Raw genomic sequence first — 16,655 nt, forward strand, 5'->3', positions numbered from 1 at the left:
ACTACCCCCGCTAATGTGGAATCTGCGGTGGGCCACCCTTGGGCCACGTGTCGACAGCTAATAAGTTTTTGTTTTTATACCCCATCAGAGACTTTTGTTACTATATTAAGGGGATTGTCGTCGAATAAGAATTGTTTGGATTTAGACTTATGGATTTAGACTTATGGACTTATATTTGTATTTCATTTGAGCTTTAATTGAGACTAAAATTTCCGCATTTATTCGTCGCTCTGAATTTTGAGAAGAGTTGAGTGTAAAGGAGCCTTGCATGCTTGTGGGGGCGACCCTATGGGCGTGCGGCGGCTGTCACATGCGCCATACCTAAAATTCTGGGTTCGGGGCGTGACAGAAGTAATATTGATTGTAAGTACAACTTGAAATTTCTCTTGCCTCCATTGAATTCCGTATTTGACATACATTGGCTTTCAAACCAAAGATGAAATCCAACTTTGCCTTGTTGGATAGCATGTATTCATGCATATTCCATCTAGACTTTGTTTTGGACATTTGATCTACTTTCTTTTTAAAGAAAACCAGAGGTGTCTTGAATCCTATATTCTTTTCTTGAGAGTTGAAGATTTTCTAGCTTGCATTTCTAACCTTCCAAAGTCCATATCCAACCGATAGGTTCACTCTCGTCTTACCAAATGTAGAAACAATAGCACTTTGTATGTCTTAATCCCATCAATGCGGTTAGCTTTTAAACGCGTATGTGAGCTATCAATTTATCTTTCACAGATTATGAATAAGAACAATCCGACCGGTGAAAATAAAGGAGTGTAGATATCATCTTCTTTTGCAAAAATAATGTTGATATTTGCAAGAATTATTTATTGTCGGTATATGATCTTGGTTTGGAGTCTAATGGCTATTGTTCTATGGTTTTGCTGGCCCACGATATTGATCCTAAAAAAGGGAAATGATATATTCATCCCTTTTTCTTCCCCGGGCCACCCCCTTCTCACCTGATAAATTATGAAGATTTTCACAAATCTTAGATTAATTTTCAATTAATGAGTGTTTATATAGAACCTCAAATGAATAAACATAAAAATTTAAAGATAAAGATAGAAAGAATTCATCCTAATTTAATTCGGTTACGTAATATAACTTACCCAATAATAATCCAAAGAATCGAATAATCAGATCTGATATATTCTAACATTACCTAAACCCAATGAAAGGTAGTGATTATGAGGGTGTATTGGGCATTGGTGCACCTTAGACATGGGATATTACGCACCCACAAAATACAGATGATTAGTATAGGTATGAATGATTGCCACCCTCTCTCGCCCATGCCATTCTCTCTCTCTTTCCCATAATTTTGCATTCTAAAATGAGTTCAAACCCAACCCATGCGTTCTTTCAAAACCCTGCATCAAAAAGACAAAATGACCCCCTCTTGAAGTTAGAGGGAAAATGAAATTAATAAAATGAGTATCAAAGAAGTAAAAAACATAGAAACCAAAAACTTCTTTCATGAATTTCGGATAGAAGAATGCAGACTAAGAAATATGTATTCTAAGTATTCCTACCATCAAAAATAATTTTTTTGTGCGAAAATTTAGTTGCCACACATTCAGTCATTTGTCAGAATTCACTATTTTTTTATTTTTGGAAAGCATACAGTCTATCTTTTAAAAAAATTCTCTTTTCATTTTGATGAGTATTTTTTTCTTCGTTGAGATTAGAATGTATTTATTATTGAAGCACCTTTTTTAATAGGATGCCCATATTTCCTTCCATGTAATTTTAGCTCTATGTATATACTTTCAACACTGATCACTTTCAATATCACAGCAAAGTACACTTCACATCCTGATGGGGTATAAAAAAGCAACTTATTAGCTGTCGACACGTGGCCCAAGGGTGGCCCACCGCAGATCCCACGTCAGCGGGGGTAGTTTGGTAATTGGCAGGGATAGTTTGGTAATTACAGCAGAGTAGGTGAGCTCGAACTTATAGGTGGCCGACACCTGTCTTGGAGTAATAACTCCCCAACTACCCCAGTTTTCCCTCTATAAAAAGGCTTCCAAAGCTCATAAAAAGGGGAATAACTTCTGACCCACCACTCTTAAACTCGCTCTGCACTCCTGCTCATACTGACTTGAGTGTCGAAGGGCCTGTCCGAAGTAACACTCCGAGTTGGTCATTCTGACCTCGTTTGCTCCTTGCGCAGGGCTCAGCTACTCAGCTCCCTCACCTCGGTTTCTCGGGTCCTCCAGCTCGGCTCTTACTTCACTGTCATATCTGTTACCGATTTTAGGCCTAACATATTGGCGCCATCCGTGGGACCACGAACTAAAAGCTGTTCAGATCCCCTTACAAAATGGCAGGACGGAGGAATGCTCGGGTACCAACTGCACGGACTACTCGAGCCGTGCTGCCTCGCAGGACCCGGAGTGAATGAATCGCCTCACAGGTGGTTGTTCCCTCTGCCAGAGCCGAGCAGAGCCCCGCTCGCTCGGACCACCTCAATCCAACTCCTACTCCGGATCAAGTTCAAGCTCTTTTTCAGCAGATGACCGCTCTCGTCGGTCAGTACCAGCAGCTGATCCAAGCGCCTCCCCAACCCCCTCCAGAAGCTTCACGACCTACCCAGGAAAGGTCAAATATCCACAGGGGAGAGTCAGCGCGCCATGGTGAGGACCGAACTCACCACTCCACGAGACAAGTCCAGCACTCCAAAGCCCAGCTTGCCCACACAGAACCTCACCGCCGCCGGAGATCACGGTCCCGCTCTGCACGAAAGCATCGTGCCCAAGAAGACCGCGTGCCACAGGAAAAACTCCGACCTCATCGTAGGAGTCCGGAAAGCCAGTCCGGCTCCGCAGCGAGCAAATCCGTGGAGAGAAACAGGTCACTGGACCGACCAGACCGTAGAGCTGATCCGATCCTACGGAGGATGGAAGAGATGGACCACCGAATTGAAGAGCTGGCAAAGGATTAGAGCCGGCCCGCTTCCAGGGCGTTTTCAAGCAGAACGCCATTCACCGACGACGTCATGGGTGCCCCAGCACCCAGAGGATTTAAATGCCAACAATCCCGCAGTATGACGGGACCTCTGACCCTGTGGACCACTTGGAGATGTTCAGGACAATGATGCTCCTCCACGGCGCGTCAGACGGCTTCCTCTGCAGAGCATTCCCGACCACACTGACTGGTGCGGCCAGGGACTGGTACTCAAGGATCAGACCTAACTCCATCAGCAACTTCGATGACTTCGGGGAAGATCTGGTCCGCCACTTCATGAGCAGCCGTAGGCCAAGAAAAACAACAGCATCCTTGATGACCTTACGGCAGGAGGATAATGAACCTCTGAAAGCCTTCGTCAGCCGCTTCAACAGGGAGGCACTCCAAGTGCCGAATTTAGATCCCTCAGCCGCTACAAACGCACTTCTCGCGAGTGCTAGATCTAATGATTTTCGCCGAGCAGTGGCCCGCCGGAATCCGCACTCTCTAGCAGATCTAATGGCCGGGGCAGAGGAATATATAACAGTGGAAGAAACACTGGCTGCCCTGGACTCAAATCGGAGGAGAACCTCTGAGGACAAGAACCCGACTAAACAGCGTAGGGATGACAAGGCCGTCAGAAGAAAAAAGTCTCCCCAGAGGAGGGAGGAGAACTTCACCCCTCTCAACACCTCCTGGAGACACATACTGGCCACTATCAGAGAAGAGTTCGTGAGGTGGCCGACTAAAATGCTCTCCAAGGGAAACAGGAAAGACAGGTCGAAGTACTATCGGTTCCACAGGGACCACGGTCACTACACGGACGAATGCTGGCAGCTCAAGGAAGAAATCGAGCAGTTGATTGGCCGGGGCTATCTGAAAAAATACATCCGGAGTGACGGCCGCAGAAGTGAGCGCAAGGAGAAAAGTTTCGAAGGCCGGAGCCCTCGGCAGTCGCAGCCACCCCCTGCCCGGGGTCAGTCTCCTCCGCCATCCAGTCCACAACCAGATACACACCGCCCCCAGCTAAGGGGGGTTATTGGCACAATTATGGGCGGACTCGCCGCGGGGGGCACATCATCAGCTGCCAGAAAAGCATATGCACGCCAAGTCAATGTCGTGCACACATGCAGCAAGAAGGCAAGGACGGAGAATGAGATCTCCTTTTCATATGCGGATCTCGACAATCTGATACTGCCACTCGACGACGCACTGGTCTTAACCGTGCTCATCGCAAACTGGGAATTGAAGAAAATCATGGTCGACAATGGGAGCTCGGCAGACATTTTGTACTATCACGCTTTCGAGAGAATGATGATAGGCGACGACCGTTTAAGGCCGGCGAATTCAGATCTGTTCGGTTTCTCAGGAGAGGTCGTCAAGGTGGAGGGACAGATCGAACTCCCCGTCCTCGTCGGAGAGCCGCCCTGCCAAGCTTTCGCCATGGTCAACTTCCTGGTAGTGAGGGCCACTTCGGTCTATAACGCTATCTTGGGACGGCCTGGCCAGAACCTGATCCGCGTCGTCGCGTCAGCTTATCACCAGAAGATGAAGTTTATTACGCCAAACGGCGTGGGAGAAGTTCGGGGGGACCAGCCGCAATCCAGGGAGTGCTATACAATGGCACTCAGGGGCAAGAACGCAGTAGAGTCGCTGCCGATTGAGTTACTCGATCTGACGGATGAAGCTCAGGGAACTCAGCCCGCTGAGGACCTCATCTCCATCCCCTTGTGCAAGAATGATGATGAGAAGGTCGTTCAGATCGGCTCCTCACTAGACAGTGGCACCCGGCATAGCCTCACCCAGTTTCTTCAGGACAATGCAGACGTCTTTGCATGGGCTCCTATTGACATGCCCGGCATCGACCCAGAGGTCAGCACGCACAGACTCGGGTTGACCCAACCTGCAGGCCGGTGAAGCAGAAAAGGAGACACTTGGCCCTTGAAAGGCGGCAAGCGATTAAAGAAGAAGTGGAGAGGCTCTTGAGAGCTGACTTCATTCGAGAAATCCAATACCCGGACTGGTTGGCAAACGTAGTCCTGGTAGAAAAGACAAATGGGAAGTGGAAGACCTGCGTTGATTTCACTGATCTGAACAAAGCCTGCCCCAAGGAGAGCTATCCGCTCCCAAAGATCGATCAGCTCATTGATGCCACTGCAGGTCACGAGCTACTGAGCTTCATGGATGCCTTCTCCGGATACAATCAGATCAGAATGTATGAGTCAGACATACCGAAGACTTCCTTTGTAACAAACCAAGGAACCTACTGCTACCGTGTCATGCCCTTCGGCCTGAAAAATGCCGGGGCCACGTATCAGAGGCTCGTTAACAAGCTCTTCCGGAACCAGATCGGCCGCAACACAGAAGTCTATGTCGACGACATGCTGGTCAAAAGCCGCAGTGCGCAAGATCACGTCTCTGACTTGAAAGAAACATTTCAAGTCCTGAGAGAGCATAAGATGAAGCTCAATCCCACCAAGTGCACCTTCGGCATCAGCTCTGAAAAATTCTTAGGGTTTATGGTAAGCCAAAGAGGGATAGAGGCCAATCCGGAGAAGATCAAGGCCGTGGTGGAGCTCACTCCACCAAAAACCATCAGAGAAGTGCAGCGGCTAATAGGAATGGTGGCCGCCCTGGGGCGTTTCATCTCAAAGTCTACAGAGAGGTGCCTGCCCTTCTTCAACGCCGTCAAAGGACTCAAAACCGCACCCTGGACAGAGGAGTGCCAGGCCGCGTTCGAAAAGCTAAAGCAGTATCTGTCCTCTGCACCACTGTTAACAAAGCCAGAACCGGGTGAGAAGCTACTCCTGTATCTGTCTGTGAGCCCCATGCCCCTAGCAGCTGTCCTAGTTCGTGAAGAACTTGACCAGCAAAAATCGGTCTACTATGTTAGCAAGGTCTTGCATGATGCCGAAATCAGATACCCGCGGGTCGAGAAATTGGCATACACCCTGATCATGGCAGCCCGAAAGTTGAGGCCATATTTTCAAGCTCACACAATAAAGGTCCTGACCGACCAACCGCTCAGGCAAGTTCTACATAAGGCGGACACCTCAGGACGGCTAGTGAAATGGGCCGTAGAGCTGAGTGAATTCGATATCTAGTACGTGCCGAGGCCAGCAATCAAGGCTCAAGTACTGGCAAACTTTGTGGCTGAGTGCACCATCCCCCAGCAGATCACCGAATCTGAAATTGCCGAAACCCCGGCTGCGGAAAAGGTAATCACAAATGAAGAGCAACCAGAAGATGCAGCTGAAGAAGAAATCATCCCCATACCGGCGGGACATGATCCATCCCCTGGCGGACCGCTTGGGGAAGTATACGTAGACGGATCTTCAAATAAGGGCGGCTGTGGAGCCGGTCTGGTCTTAACTGGGCCGGACAACTTCAGTATTGACTACGCCCTGAGGTTCGGATTCCGGCAATCCAACAATGAAGCTGAATATGAAGCCCTCCTCGCCGGAATGAATCTGGCAGTCCAGACCGGCGCCCAAATACTGAAAGCCTACTGTGATTCTCAGCTGGTTGCAAACTAGATCCAAGGGGCCTATGAGGCCCGCGACGAGCGCATGATCAAATACCTCTCCAAGGTCTGCCATTTATCCACCAAGTTCAAAAGTTTTGAAATCATCAGAATCCCCAGAACAGAAAATGCAAAAGCAGATGTGCTGTCTAAGCTTGCCGCATCCAGATACACAACTCTCAGGAATATATGTATGGAATTTCTCCAGAAATCCAGTATCGAGAATAAGGCGGCTAAAGTGATGCCGGTGGAGCACGAGTCCTCCTGGATGGACGAGATCATCGATTACCTACGTAGTGGGAAACTACCCGAAGCCAAGAAAGAAGCCCGCAAAGTGACACAAAGAGCAGCCCGGTTTCCCCTGGATGGTGAGAACCTCTTCAAAAGGTCCTACACCCTCCCGTACCTAAAGTGCCTCCGGCCCAGCGATGCCACGTACGCCCTGCAAGAGACACACGAAGGTATTTGCGGCGAGCATCTAGGGGGCAAGGCCCTGGCGATCAAAGTGTTGCTGAGAGGTCTGTACTGGCCCACATTAAGACAAGATGCACTAACCCTGGTCAAGAAGTGCGAGAGATGCCAGAAGTTCTCTCCCACCATTCACCAACCTGCCGTGTCTATGGCCCTGATCATCAGCCCACTCCCCTTCTCAATTTGGGGGGTGGACATCTTGGGCCCCTTTTCACCGGCCTCCGGAAGGCGCACGTTCGTAGTAGTGGCCATCGATTATTTTACCAAGTGGGTGGAGGCTGAACCTCTAGGCCAGATCACAGAGCAGAACGTGCAAAACTTCTTTTGGAAGTCAGTGGTTTGCATATTCGGGATCCCACGCGTCTTGATAACGGATAACGGAAAACAGTTCGACAGCCAGAACTTTCGGAAGTTTTGCTCCAACTTGAAAATCGAACAGAGGTTTACTTCAGTAGCGCACCCGCAGACTAATGGGCAGACGGAAGTGACGAACAGAATCCTGCTTCAGGGAATTAAAAAGAGGCTAGATGATAAGGCTGGCAGATGGGCTGATGAGCTTTATCATGTCCTGTGGGCGTATCACACCACCCGCGCACACCAACGGGTGAATCGCCATTCAACCTGTCCTTTGGAACCGAGGTAGTAATACCAGTCGATGTAGGCACCCCGTCTCCCAGAGTCACCAACTACAGCGAGCAGCTCAATGATGATGGGCTCCGGGTGAACCTCGACTTGCTGGAAGAAGCCCGGGAGGAGTCTCGAATCAGGGTCGCGGCTTACAAGCAGAAAGTGTCCAACTATCACAATTCGAGGATACGCCCCAGAGAATTCCGAGCAAGGGATCTAGTCCTGAGGAAAGCTGCTATCTCCCAGCCAAAAAAGGTCGGGAAACTTTCTCCGACCTGGGAGGGACCGTATCGAGTGAAAGAGGTGATTCGCCCGGGCAGTTACAGGCTGGAAACGCTGGAGGAGCACTTATTACCCCATGCATGGAACTCCAAGAATCGCCGGAAATACTATCGATAGCAAATCGCTAGTCGTAAAAGGTGACTTTGTAAATGTAAATATTGTTGAAAATAAATGATAAAGACTCTTTTGCAGATCTCCGCGTACTATTGGAAACCCAGTTCACTAAAACTAGGGTACTCGATGCTTGGTTCGCCACGGCCCGTCTCCGCAAAGACCGGGAGCGCACTCCTGGTCCGGGACCAGTCCGGATGCAAAAACCAAAGCTCCTCAGAAACCCAGTTTGCTAAAACTTGGGTACTCATCAAATTGGAAACCCAGTTCACTAAAATTAGGGGTACTCGACGCTTGGTTCGCCACGGCTCGTCTCCGCAAAGACCGGGAGCGCACTCCTGGTCCGGGACCAGTCCGGATGCAAAAACCAAAGCTCCTCAGAAACCCAGTTCGCTAAAACTTGGGTACTCATCAAATTGGAAACCCAGTTCACTAAAACTAGGTTACTCGACGCTTGGTTCGCCACGACTCGTCTTCGCAAAGACCTGGAGCGTACTCCTGGTCCGGGACCAGTCCGGATGCAAAAACCAAAGCTCCTCAGAAACCCAGTTCGCTAAAACTTGGGTACTCATCAAATTGGAAACCCAGTTCACTAAAACTAGGGTACTCGACGCTTGGTTCGCCACGGCTCGTCTCCGCAAAGACTGGGAGTGCAATCCTGGTCCGGGACCAGTCCGGATGCAAAAACCAAAGCTCCTCAGAAACCCAGTTCGCTAAAACTTGGGTGCTCATCAAATTGGAAACCCAGTTCACTAAAACTAGGGTACTCGACGCTTGGTTCGCCACGGCTCGTCTCCGCAAAGACCGGGAGCGCACTCCTGGTCCGGGACCAGTCCGGATGCAAAAGACCAAAGCTCCCAGGAAGCCCAGTCGCCAGAGCAAGGGTTCCGGACGGTTGGAACACCACGGTTTGCCCCCGCCAAGACTGTTTCAACCTAAGCTCGAAACACATGTTTGGGATGTTATCTACCCAGCATAGAACAAAACAGTATTAACCTGAAGTAGACAAGTGGAGAAGAGGTGGACAATAAAAGTATACTTTCCATTCATGAAGTAGGGCCTCGAAGGACCATTACAAAAATAATACCTCAAAAGGCTGTTACAAAAGTTGGGCCTCCAAAGGGGCCATTACAGAAAGAAATCGCCAAAAGAGAAGGAAATGAGGGAACTCAAGGCACCCCCTGGCTACAATCCCGTGCAGGATCCGTCTCCGGGGCCACGGGTGCGGCCATTGTGGCCAGCCCGTCACCTCCAATCGTCGGTGGGTTAGGGAGAACCATTCCGGTCAAAACCATGGCCTGATTGGTTTCCTTAACCTGCCCAAGGCAGTCAAAGAATCCGATCTTGTAGGCCTCACTGGACAGATTAAGGAGTTCGTCCTCCTTTTCCTGAACGGCTGTCATCTGCCTCTCGCGGGCTCTCTCTCTCTAATTGTTAAGGGCTTCTGCTGCCTTCTCCTTCTGTGCGGCCAGCTGAGCGGCAAAATCCTCCTTGAGCCACTTGTTTTCCTCGGCCGCCTTCTCGATGGACTTCTGCAGCTCTTTTGCCTGCTGTATCAATTTCCTGTTCTCCTCCTCGGACTTTGTTATAGCCTCCGAAAACTTCTGGCTCTTCTCTCGGAGGTCATTATAGTACAACAAAATCTGCAGACCACCCGGAGTGTTAACATAGGGAAGCGACGCAAGAAATAAAGATAAGCAAGCACTCGAGGGACATCTCACCTGGTAAGCGGACGAAAAGATGGCCTCATCAGCCGCAGCCGGAGGTTCGCTGAGAACCTGAAGTTTGTCATTGCTAAGGAGAACTTTGCTGAGGAGCTCCTTAGCTACCCGGCTCTCACCAAGGCCGGTGTCATTTTTCTGAACGGACCAATTGGGCCGAAAAACATTGTCTCTAGACCTCGCCGGGGGAGGACGGACTCCAGCAGATGTCCCCCCGGACTTCGAGGACCCTGCACCACGGCCATGGGCGCCCACCAACTTCACTATGCTCTTGGCTTTGGGAGGCGGCGGCATATCCTGGGTTTGGGTCGGACTCGCTATCTCTACAACCTTTCTTTTTTGGCCCTGCTGGACCTTCCCGAATGCCCCCTTCCTCATTTTGTCTATCAAGGACTGCTGCTGCATCTCTGAAAGTCGACATACACAAACAAAACCAGTCAGAAACAAGGAAAAGAGGAGAAATAAGTTTTGAACAAGACTAGCCACGTACGTGCCAGGGTCGCAGTACTAAGGCCAAGCCCAACCAGAACCTCTTCCCCGTGGAAATCTGAACAATGAATGGGTCCCCCACGGTCCAGCTCCTCCCGGAGTAAGGCAAACGTCCTCGCATCCCCGCCCTCAAGGAACGGTTTGCGACTCATGGCGACTGTATCCGGGGTGCCCCACTTCAGAGGAACCGGCCAGGGCTCGTTGGACTCCCTCTCCTCGACATAGAGGAACCTGTTTCTCCATAAGTGTATCGAGGAGGGAATGCCAGTGATCATTTTCACCTCCGGGTGCTGGCTAATGTAAATCCAACCCCCGCCCTTGTGCCTCTTCAATTCCGCACACGCGCGGAACACCGGCACAGACAAGTTCCTCTGAAGCCTGCCATGGACGAGGTATACGAACCCCGTCAGCATCCTCCATGAGTTGGGCGCCACCTGAGCCGGGGCCAGCCCTTAGTGGCGAAGCACCGTGGCGAAGAATGAGTGCAGAGGGAACCTGAGTCCAGCCCTCAATGACTCATCGTATATACAAACATCAGAGCTTTCATTACAGGCCCTATCTCCCTCCGTCGCCTCCCTCGGCCCAAACCTGGAGGGAACACAGTACCTATCCCTAATGTCCGCCATCATGGACTCATCAAGGTAATTCTCCTCGTGAAGAGCCTGTACGTTGTACTTAGGATCGGTGTCCATCCGGGCCTTCGCCACGACCTCAACGGCCCGGCCAGGGAGAAACATTGTGGACGCCTCGTCGGCATCACTACCAACACTCCCCTCTACTTGGAGGTAACTATCCGTTGGAAGCGGAGTGGTGTTCAAGTCCAAAATCACTTCGTCCCCAACCACCTTGTCATCACCATCTACGATCCCCACACTGACATCAGGACTTGCCATTTGGGGGGCTGGTGTCCAGGTCGGCCTATCCTGGGTCCTAATCGACGACCTAGACCCTGAGCTACTAGAAGACGACTCCCCCGAACCGGACTCAGAACTAGAGCTACTACTTGACATGAAAACAGGAAAAGAAACGAATGAAAAGCGCGCTCAAGAAGATTACCGGACAGAACTGAACTCTCCCGGTTTCGAACTGAAAGCTCACAAATCCTCAGCCGTTCACAACCACGAACTATGCAACCCGAACTGGCAGAACAAAAAGCGGAAGGAGAGTAAAAAGTGAAAAGTAAGAAATGAAAGGAAAAAACCCTCCTTTTATAAGCCTTGGCGATGGGAACCTGCATTTAATGAAGGGCACGCGCGTCGAGGGAGCTGTACGGCGAAACATGTCTTTCATTAATGGCGGGCACAAACTTCGAGGCAAGGGCGTAAGTGAAAATACCCGCATATCGCGCGTATCTCCAAAAGACTAAGGGCATCCGTGAAAGTGCTCGTGTGGAGGATAGCTCTTAAAAGCGATTGAGTCCGGCGACAAAAAATAGTTCGGCCCAAGCCGGACTGGATATGACGCGTTGGGCTACACGACAAAAAGCAGTCCGGCCCAAGCCGGACAGGATATGACCCGTTTGGCTAAACGACAAAAAGCAGTCCGGCTTGGCCGGACTGGATATGACACGTCTCACTAGACGACAAAAAGCAGTCCGGCCCAACCTGGACGGGATATGACGCGTTTGGCTAAACGACCAAAAGCAGTCCGGCCCAAGCCGGACTGGATGTGACGCGTTGAGCTACACGACAAAAAGCAGTCCGGCCCAAGCCGAACAGGATATGACGCGTTTGGCTAAACGACAAAAAGCAGTCCGGCCCAAGCCGGACTGGATATGACGCGTTGGGCTAAATGACAAAAAGCAGTCCGGGATAAGCCGGACTGGATATGACGCGTCTCTCTAGACAACAAAAAGCAGTCCGGCCCAAGCCGGACTGGATATGACGCGTTCCACAAGACGACAAAAAGCAGTCCGGCTCAAGCCGGACTGGATACGACGCGTTCCGCAAAACGGCAAAAAGCAGTCCGGCCCAAGCCGGACTGGATACGACGCGTTCTACAAAACTACAAAAAGCAGTCCGGCCCAAGCCGGACTGGATACGACGCATTCCACCGGACTGATTCTCCAGCCGGACTGATTCTCTAGCCGGACTGACAGATTTCGGACTGATTCTCCAGCCGGACTGACAGATTCCGGACTGATTCTCCAGCCGGACTGACAGATTCCGGACTGATTCTCCAGCCGGGCTGACAGATTCCGGACTGATTCTCCAGCCGGACTGACAAATTCCGGACTGATTCTCCAGCCGGACTGACAAATTCCGGACTGATTTGCAACTCACCGCACTTCCCCAAGTCATCACAATGGCTCGGAGAACTGGGGGGCAACTGATGGGGTATAAAACAAGCAACTTATTAGCTGTCGACACGTGGGCCAAGGGTGGCCCACCGCAGATCCCACGTCAGCGGGGGTAGTTTGGTAATTGGCAGGGGTAGTTTGGTAATTACAGCAGAGTAGGTGAGCTCGAACTTATAAGTGCCCGACACCTGTCTTGGAGTAATAACTCCCCAACTACCCCAGTTTTCCCTCTATAAAAAGGCTTCCAAAGCTCATAAAAAGGGCAATAACTTCTGACCCACCACTCTTAAACTCGCTCTGCACTCCTGCTCATACTGACTTGAGTGTCGAAGGGCCTGTCCGGAGTAACACTCCGGGTTGATCATTCTGACCTCGTTTGCTCCTTGCGCAGGGCTCAGCTACTCAGCTCCCTCACCTCGGTTTCTCGGGTCCTCCAGCTCGGCTCTTACGTCACTGTCATATCTGTTACCGATTTTAGGCCTAACACATCCTTTTAGTATATCTCAATGTAGATAAAGTAATCAGAGGAACCTATGATCTGTTATTTACATCAAGATGTTGTATTTAAAATCAGCTTTCCAAATTCTAATTAATTCATTTGTTCATCGTTTTGGGTTATTAAAACTTCGATCTCACCTATAAATTTGTCTATGACATCAATCAGACTCTCTTTACACCTGATCAAAGGATGCTGAACCGCTTCCTTCTCCTGTGGCTATGATTCCAGGTTTAGGTACCAGAAGATTTACGTGCTATTACGAGTTCAAATAGCCAACAAAGCACCTATAGCTACTGTATAAAGTTCTATAAACAGAAATGATCACTGTAATACTTAAGGGCATGCTGTCTTGATGTCAGAGCTAGTAGGAAAGGATTCAAAGAGCTCCCATTGGATTTTGGAGGACAAGCTAGCATTTATTTATCCATGGAAAATAGGCTTGATATCCAAGGATTCACGTTGAGAACAGCCCCCTTGGGTAGGGTATACTATACATAACATAGTGTAAATCCTAGGGATTTATTCAAACGGGAACAAATGTTAATTTTGTCCCATTAATAGTTGTTTTATTACAGTGCCCTTATATGGATTTATTTTCTTAGTGGGGTCTCAAAGCTGCGTTAATTTTGGGGTATCAAAGTTTCCAAATAGAAAGACTCCTAATTTATCTCTTCCCAATCCTATCATCATTCTGCTTTTAATATATTGCTTAATAAAAGTTTCCAAATAGAAAGACTCCTAATTTACCTCTTCCCAATCCTATCATTATACTGTTTTTAATATATATATATATATATATATATATATATATATATATATATATATATATATATTATATACAATGAAAAAACCCAAACCCTCACCTGTTACGTTGATTCTTGCTGCTCTGGAGGGAAAGAAACCCTAGAGGAGAAAAACCGACTCCCTCTCTCCCAACACTCGGTCGATTTCAACCCTCCTCACGCCGCGCATCTCTCCCTCTCTCCCAAACGAAGAAACAGATGTCGACGGTTCTCTCTCTCCCTCCCAACACTCAGGTCTTTTCAGGTGCGTCTCTCTCTCTCTCCCTCTCTCCCTCTCTCACTCTCACTCTCCCGCGCGTCTGCGCTTTTTTTCATTTTTAGTTTGGATTCTTCATTTTTCAAACCCTTTTACTCTCTCTTCTCTATTTTTCAAACCCTTCTTTAAATTGATTTCCCATTTTTTTGGGGATTTTTGTTCAAGATTTTACAGATTTAGGGGAAATGATTTTACTGAGAGTGGTAAAAAATCGAGGGTTTCAATCCAATTGATTTTTCAAACCCTTTTTCTCTCTCTTCTCTATTTTTCAAACCCTTCTTTAAATTGATTTCCCATTTTTCAAACCCTTTGTAAATTTATGAATTATCTTCCAATCTATAGTTTTTGGGAAGATTTGGCCGTTATCTTGAAATGGGTTCGTTTTTTTTACCTCGAATTGAAAAACCCATCAACGAATTTTAATTCTTCTTGATATTGACAATGGAAGAGAAGTGATTGTATTGAAAATCTAGAGCTCTTATGGGGAATTTCCTTGGTGGATTTGTATTGCCTCTGCTACTTTTAATAGGTAATAATCTCTCCTTCTCTTTTATTTCTTTTTATGTTTATGGGAATTGTTTTGTTACTCTTTTTTACCTTGATTTTTGTGTTGATTCTTTAACCTTTTTTATTTTTTTTTATTTTTTAACCTATTGGGTAGTTATTTTGGTGGATGATCACCACCAGAACATAGAATTGGTTGTTTAATTGTAAAATTATTTTGGTGTAGGTTTTGCTAGAAATCAGAATTGATTATGTATAAATGAATTGCTATGATTTGGGTAGCTTTTCTTTTATTTCACTCTCTCTCTCTATAGTGTGTGATCTTTTAATAATTCAGAATTTCGGATTCTAGTAATTTGGTGCATATGTTGGAATTCATATGATGGAGAATCAGGGTATGTTGTTTCTATAGCAGATGAATAGATTCCATGTTGCAACTGATGCTCTATGTAAAATAAGTTGTTAGCATAAGGAACCGATGAAAGAGACAGTTGATCACTAATTTTAATGTCTCATTTTCCTATGATAGTGGATAAGGAACCTCAGCAATACCCTAATTTTCTTGTCTAGAAAACAAATTATACTAAGTGAAGAGATTGGACATACCGTCATGTGGTCTGTTGCTTTATAATTTCTAATTCATAAAGGACTAGATGAGGTTAGACGCACATGATTCGGACTTGGTCACGACCTTCTTTGTGTTTGATCTTGGATTTTCTTTGTGACATCATGATTAGGCTAGGAATACAAGTTGCCTCTTTGAAGGTGAATGTGCTTAACTACCTTTATGGGATAAATCTTTGAAGGTAGCTATAGATGCTAGAGGGTATCCCTTTCCATTTTTTCTCAACTCATTTTTTAGGCTTCCAAAATGGTTTAACAAAAATCCCAAATTTTTTGGTAAGTTATCTGCACCCACTCAAAACCCCTCTACGCTCTCATTTTTAGGGTTCAAAAATGAGTTTAAAATATTTTTAAGGGTTTCGAAATAGCACAGCAGACCCTCTCTTTCCAGCGTTAAAAAATTGCAGAAACTTTAGGGTTTTTAACCTCTTCATCTCGAAGTGTAATATTAACCAGGTTTGAGGATTGGATTAAATTATGTTCATATCATTGTGGTAATGCGGTAATGCGATTCTTTTTGTTCAATATTGTGCAGATAGTGAAGATTTATGGCCTCCTGTAACCGTACCGATTCCGGTTCAGTTGGAGAATTACCATGTAAATGTGGAATAAAAACGGAAATTAAAATAACTCAGTCAGATGTGAATGGCAACCGAGGGCGGCCCTACTACACTTGTGGATTTAGTGTGAGTAACCATTTAATAGTGTTTTTTTACTTTTCAGCAAAAGTTCAAATTAGTAAAGATTATATACAACACACAGGAAGGAGGTGGAAAGAAGAAGTGCGATTTTTTCAAATGGTGCGACAATGCTGAATACAATAGGGAATTTGGTTCGAGGAGGGACAGCATAAGTGGTAGTCAATGTCCGCACAGGTTGGAGGCCGAGGTTGGCGAATTGAAGTTGTTGGTGCAACATGCGCGTCAAAACATTAAAGACATTGAAAGGTTGGAGCACGAGGTTGCTGAATTGAAGTTGTTGGGGCAACAGGCACGTCAAGACATTAATGACACTGAAAGGCTGAGGCAAGAGGTTGCCGAATTGAAGTTGGTCGTGCAACAAGGGCGTGAAGCCGTTAAATTAGTGGAGAATGAAAATGGCTGGATTAAAGCGATTGGGGTTGTTTTTTTTTTCATAATTGTATTTTTTTTGTTCTTGACAGTTCTGTAATCAGTACATGGCATCCATGTTTTATGTAACTTTTTGGTTTGTTTATGTTTATATGAAAACTTTATGTTTACATGGCATCCCAAAACCGAAATGAATGTGGGAATGGTAACTGTGCACTTTATTTTGTAGCTGCCTCTTATAGAAAAGGACCACGCTGGTCGCACTAGTGAAATCACCCTTGGTCTAAGAAACTGGCAGTAACGCTTTGGTTTCCTATCTCTCAACATATTTTCCATTATTTTGTTATCTTTGGTTCTTACAATTTCCATACATTACATTTTATACGTTTGCATGCAACTACATTGCATCTGTTGCCAAGTA

General features: G+C 47.2%; 1 protein-coding gene and 1 long non-coding RNA gene across 2 annotated transcripts; both read left to right on the forward strand.

Moving 5' to 3' along the window:
- The first annotated feature begins 5,576 nt into the window (after positions 1–5,576).
- On the forward strand, positions 5,577–6,491 carry LOC143891107 (uncharacterized). The gene is made up of 2 exons (XM_077395754.1): positions 5,577–5,960; positions 6,060–6,491. The coding sequence occupies exons 1-2, from the start codon at positions 5,577–5,579 to the stop codon at positions 6,489–6,491; spliced, it is 816 nt and encodes a 271-aa protein (XP_077251869.1).
- A 7,323-nt stretch (positions 6,492–13,814) lies between these two features.
- On the forward strand, positions 13,815–16,411 carry LOC143884349 (uncharacterized). Its single transcript, XR_013252823.1, has 2 exons — positions 13,815–15,850; positions 15,927–16,411. It is a non-coding gene; the product is annotated as an uncharacterized LOC143884349 (long non-coding RNA).
- Positions 16,412–16,655: the final 244 nt, after the last annotated feature.

Source organism: Tasmannia lanceolata, unplaced genomic scaffold, assembly GCF_043159265.1.
Source record: "Tasmannia lanceolata isolate RefF3 unplaced genomic scaffold, GAP_Taslan_0.1 ptg000002l, whole genome shotgun sequence".
NCBI classification, from domain to species: Eukaryota; Viridiplantae; Streptophyta; class Magnoliopsida; order Canellales; family Winteraceae; genus Tasmannia; species Tasmannia lanceolata.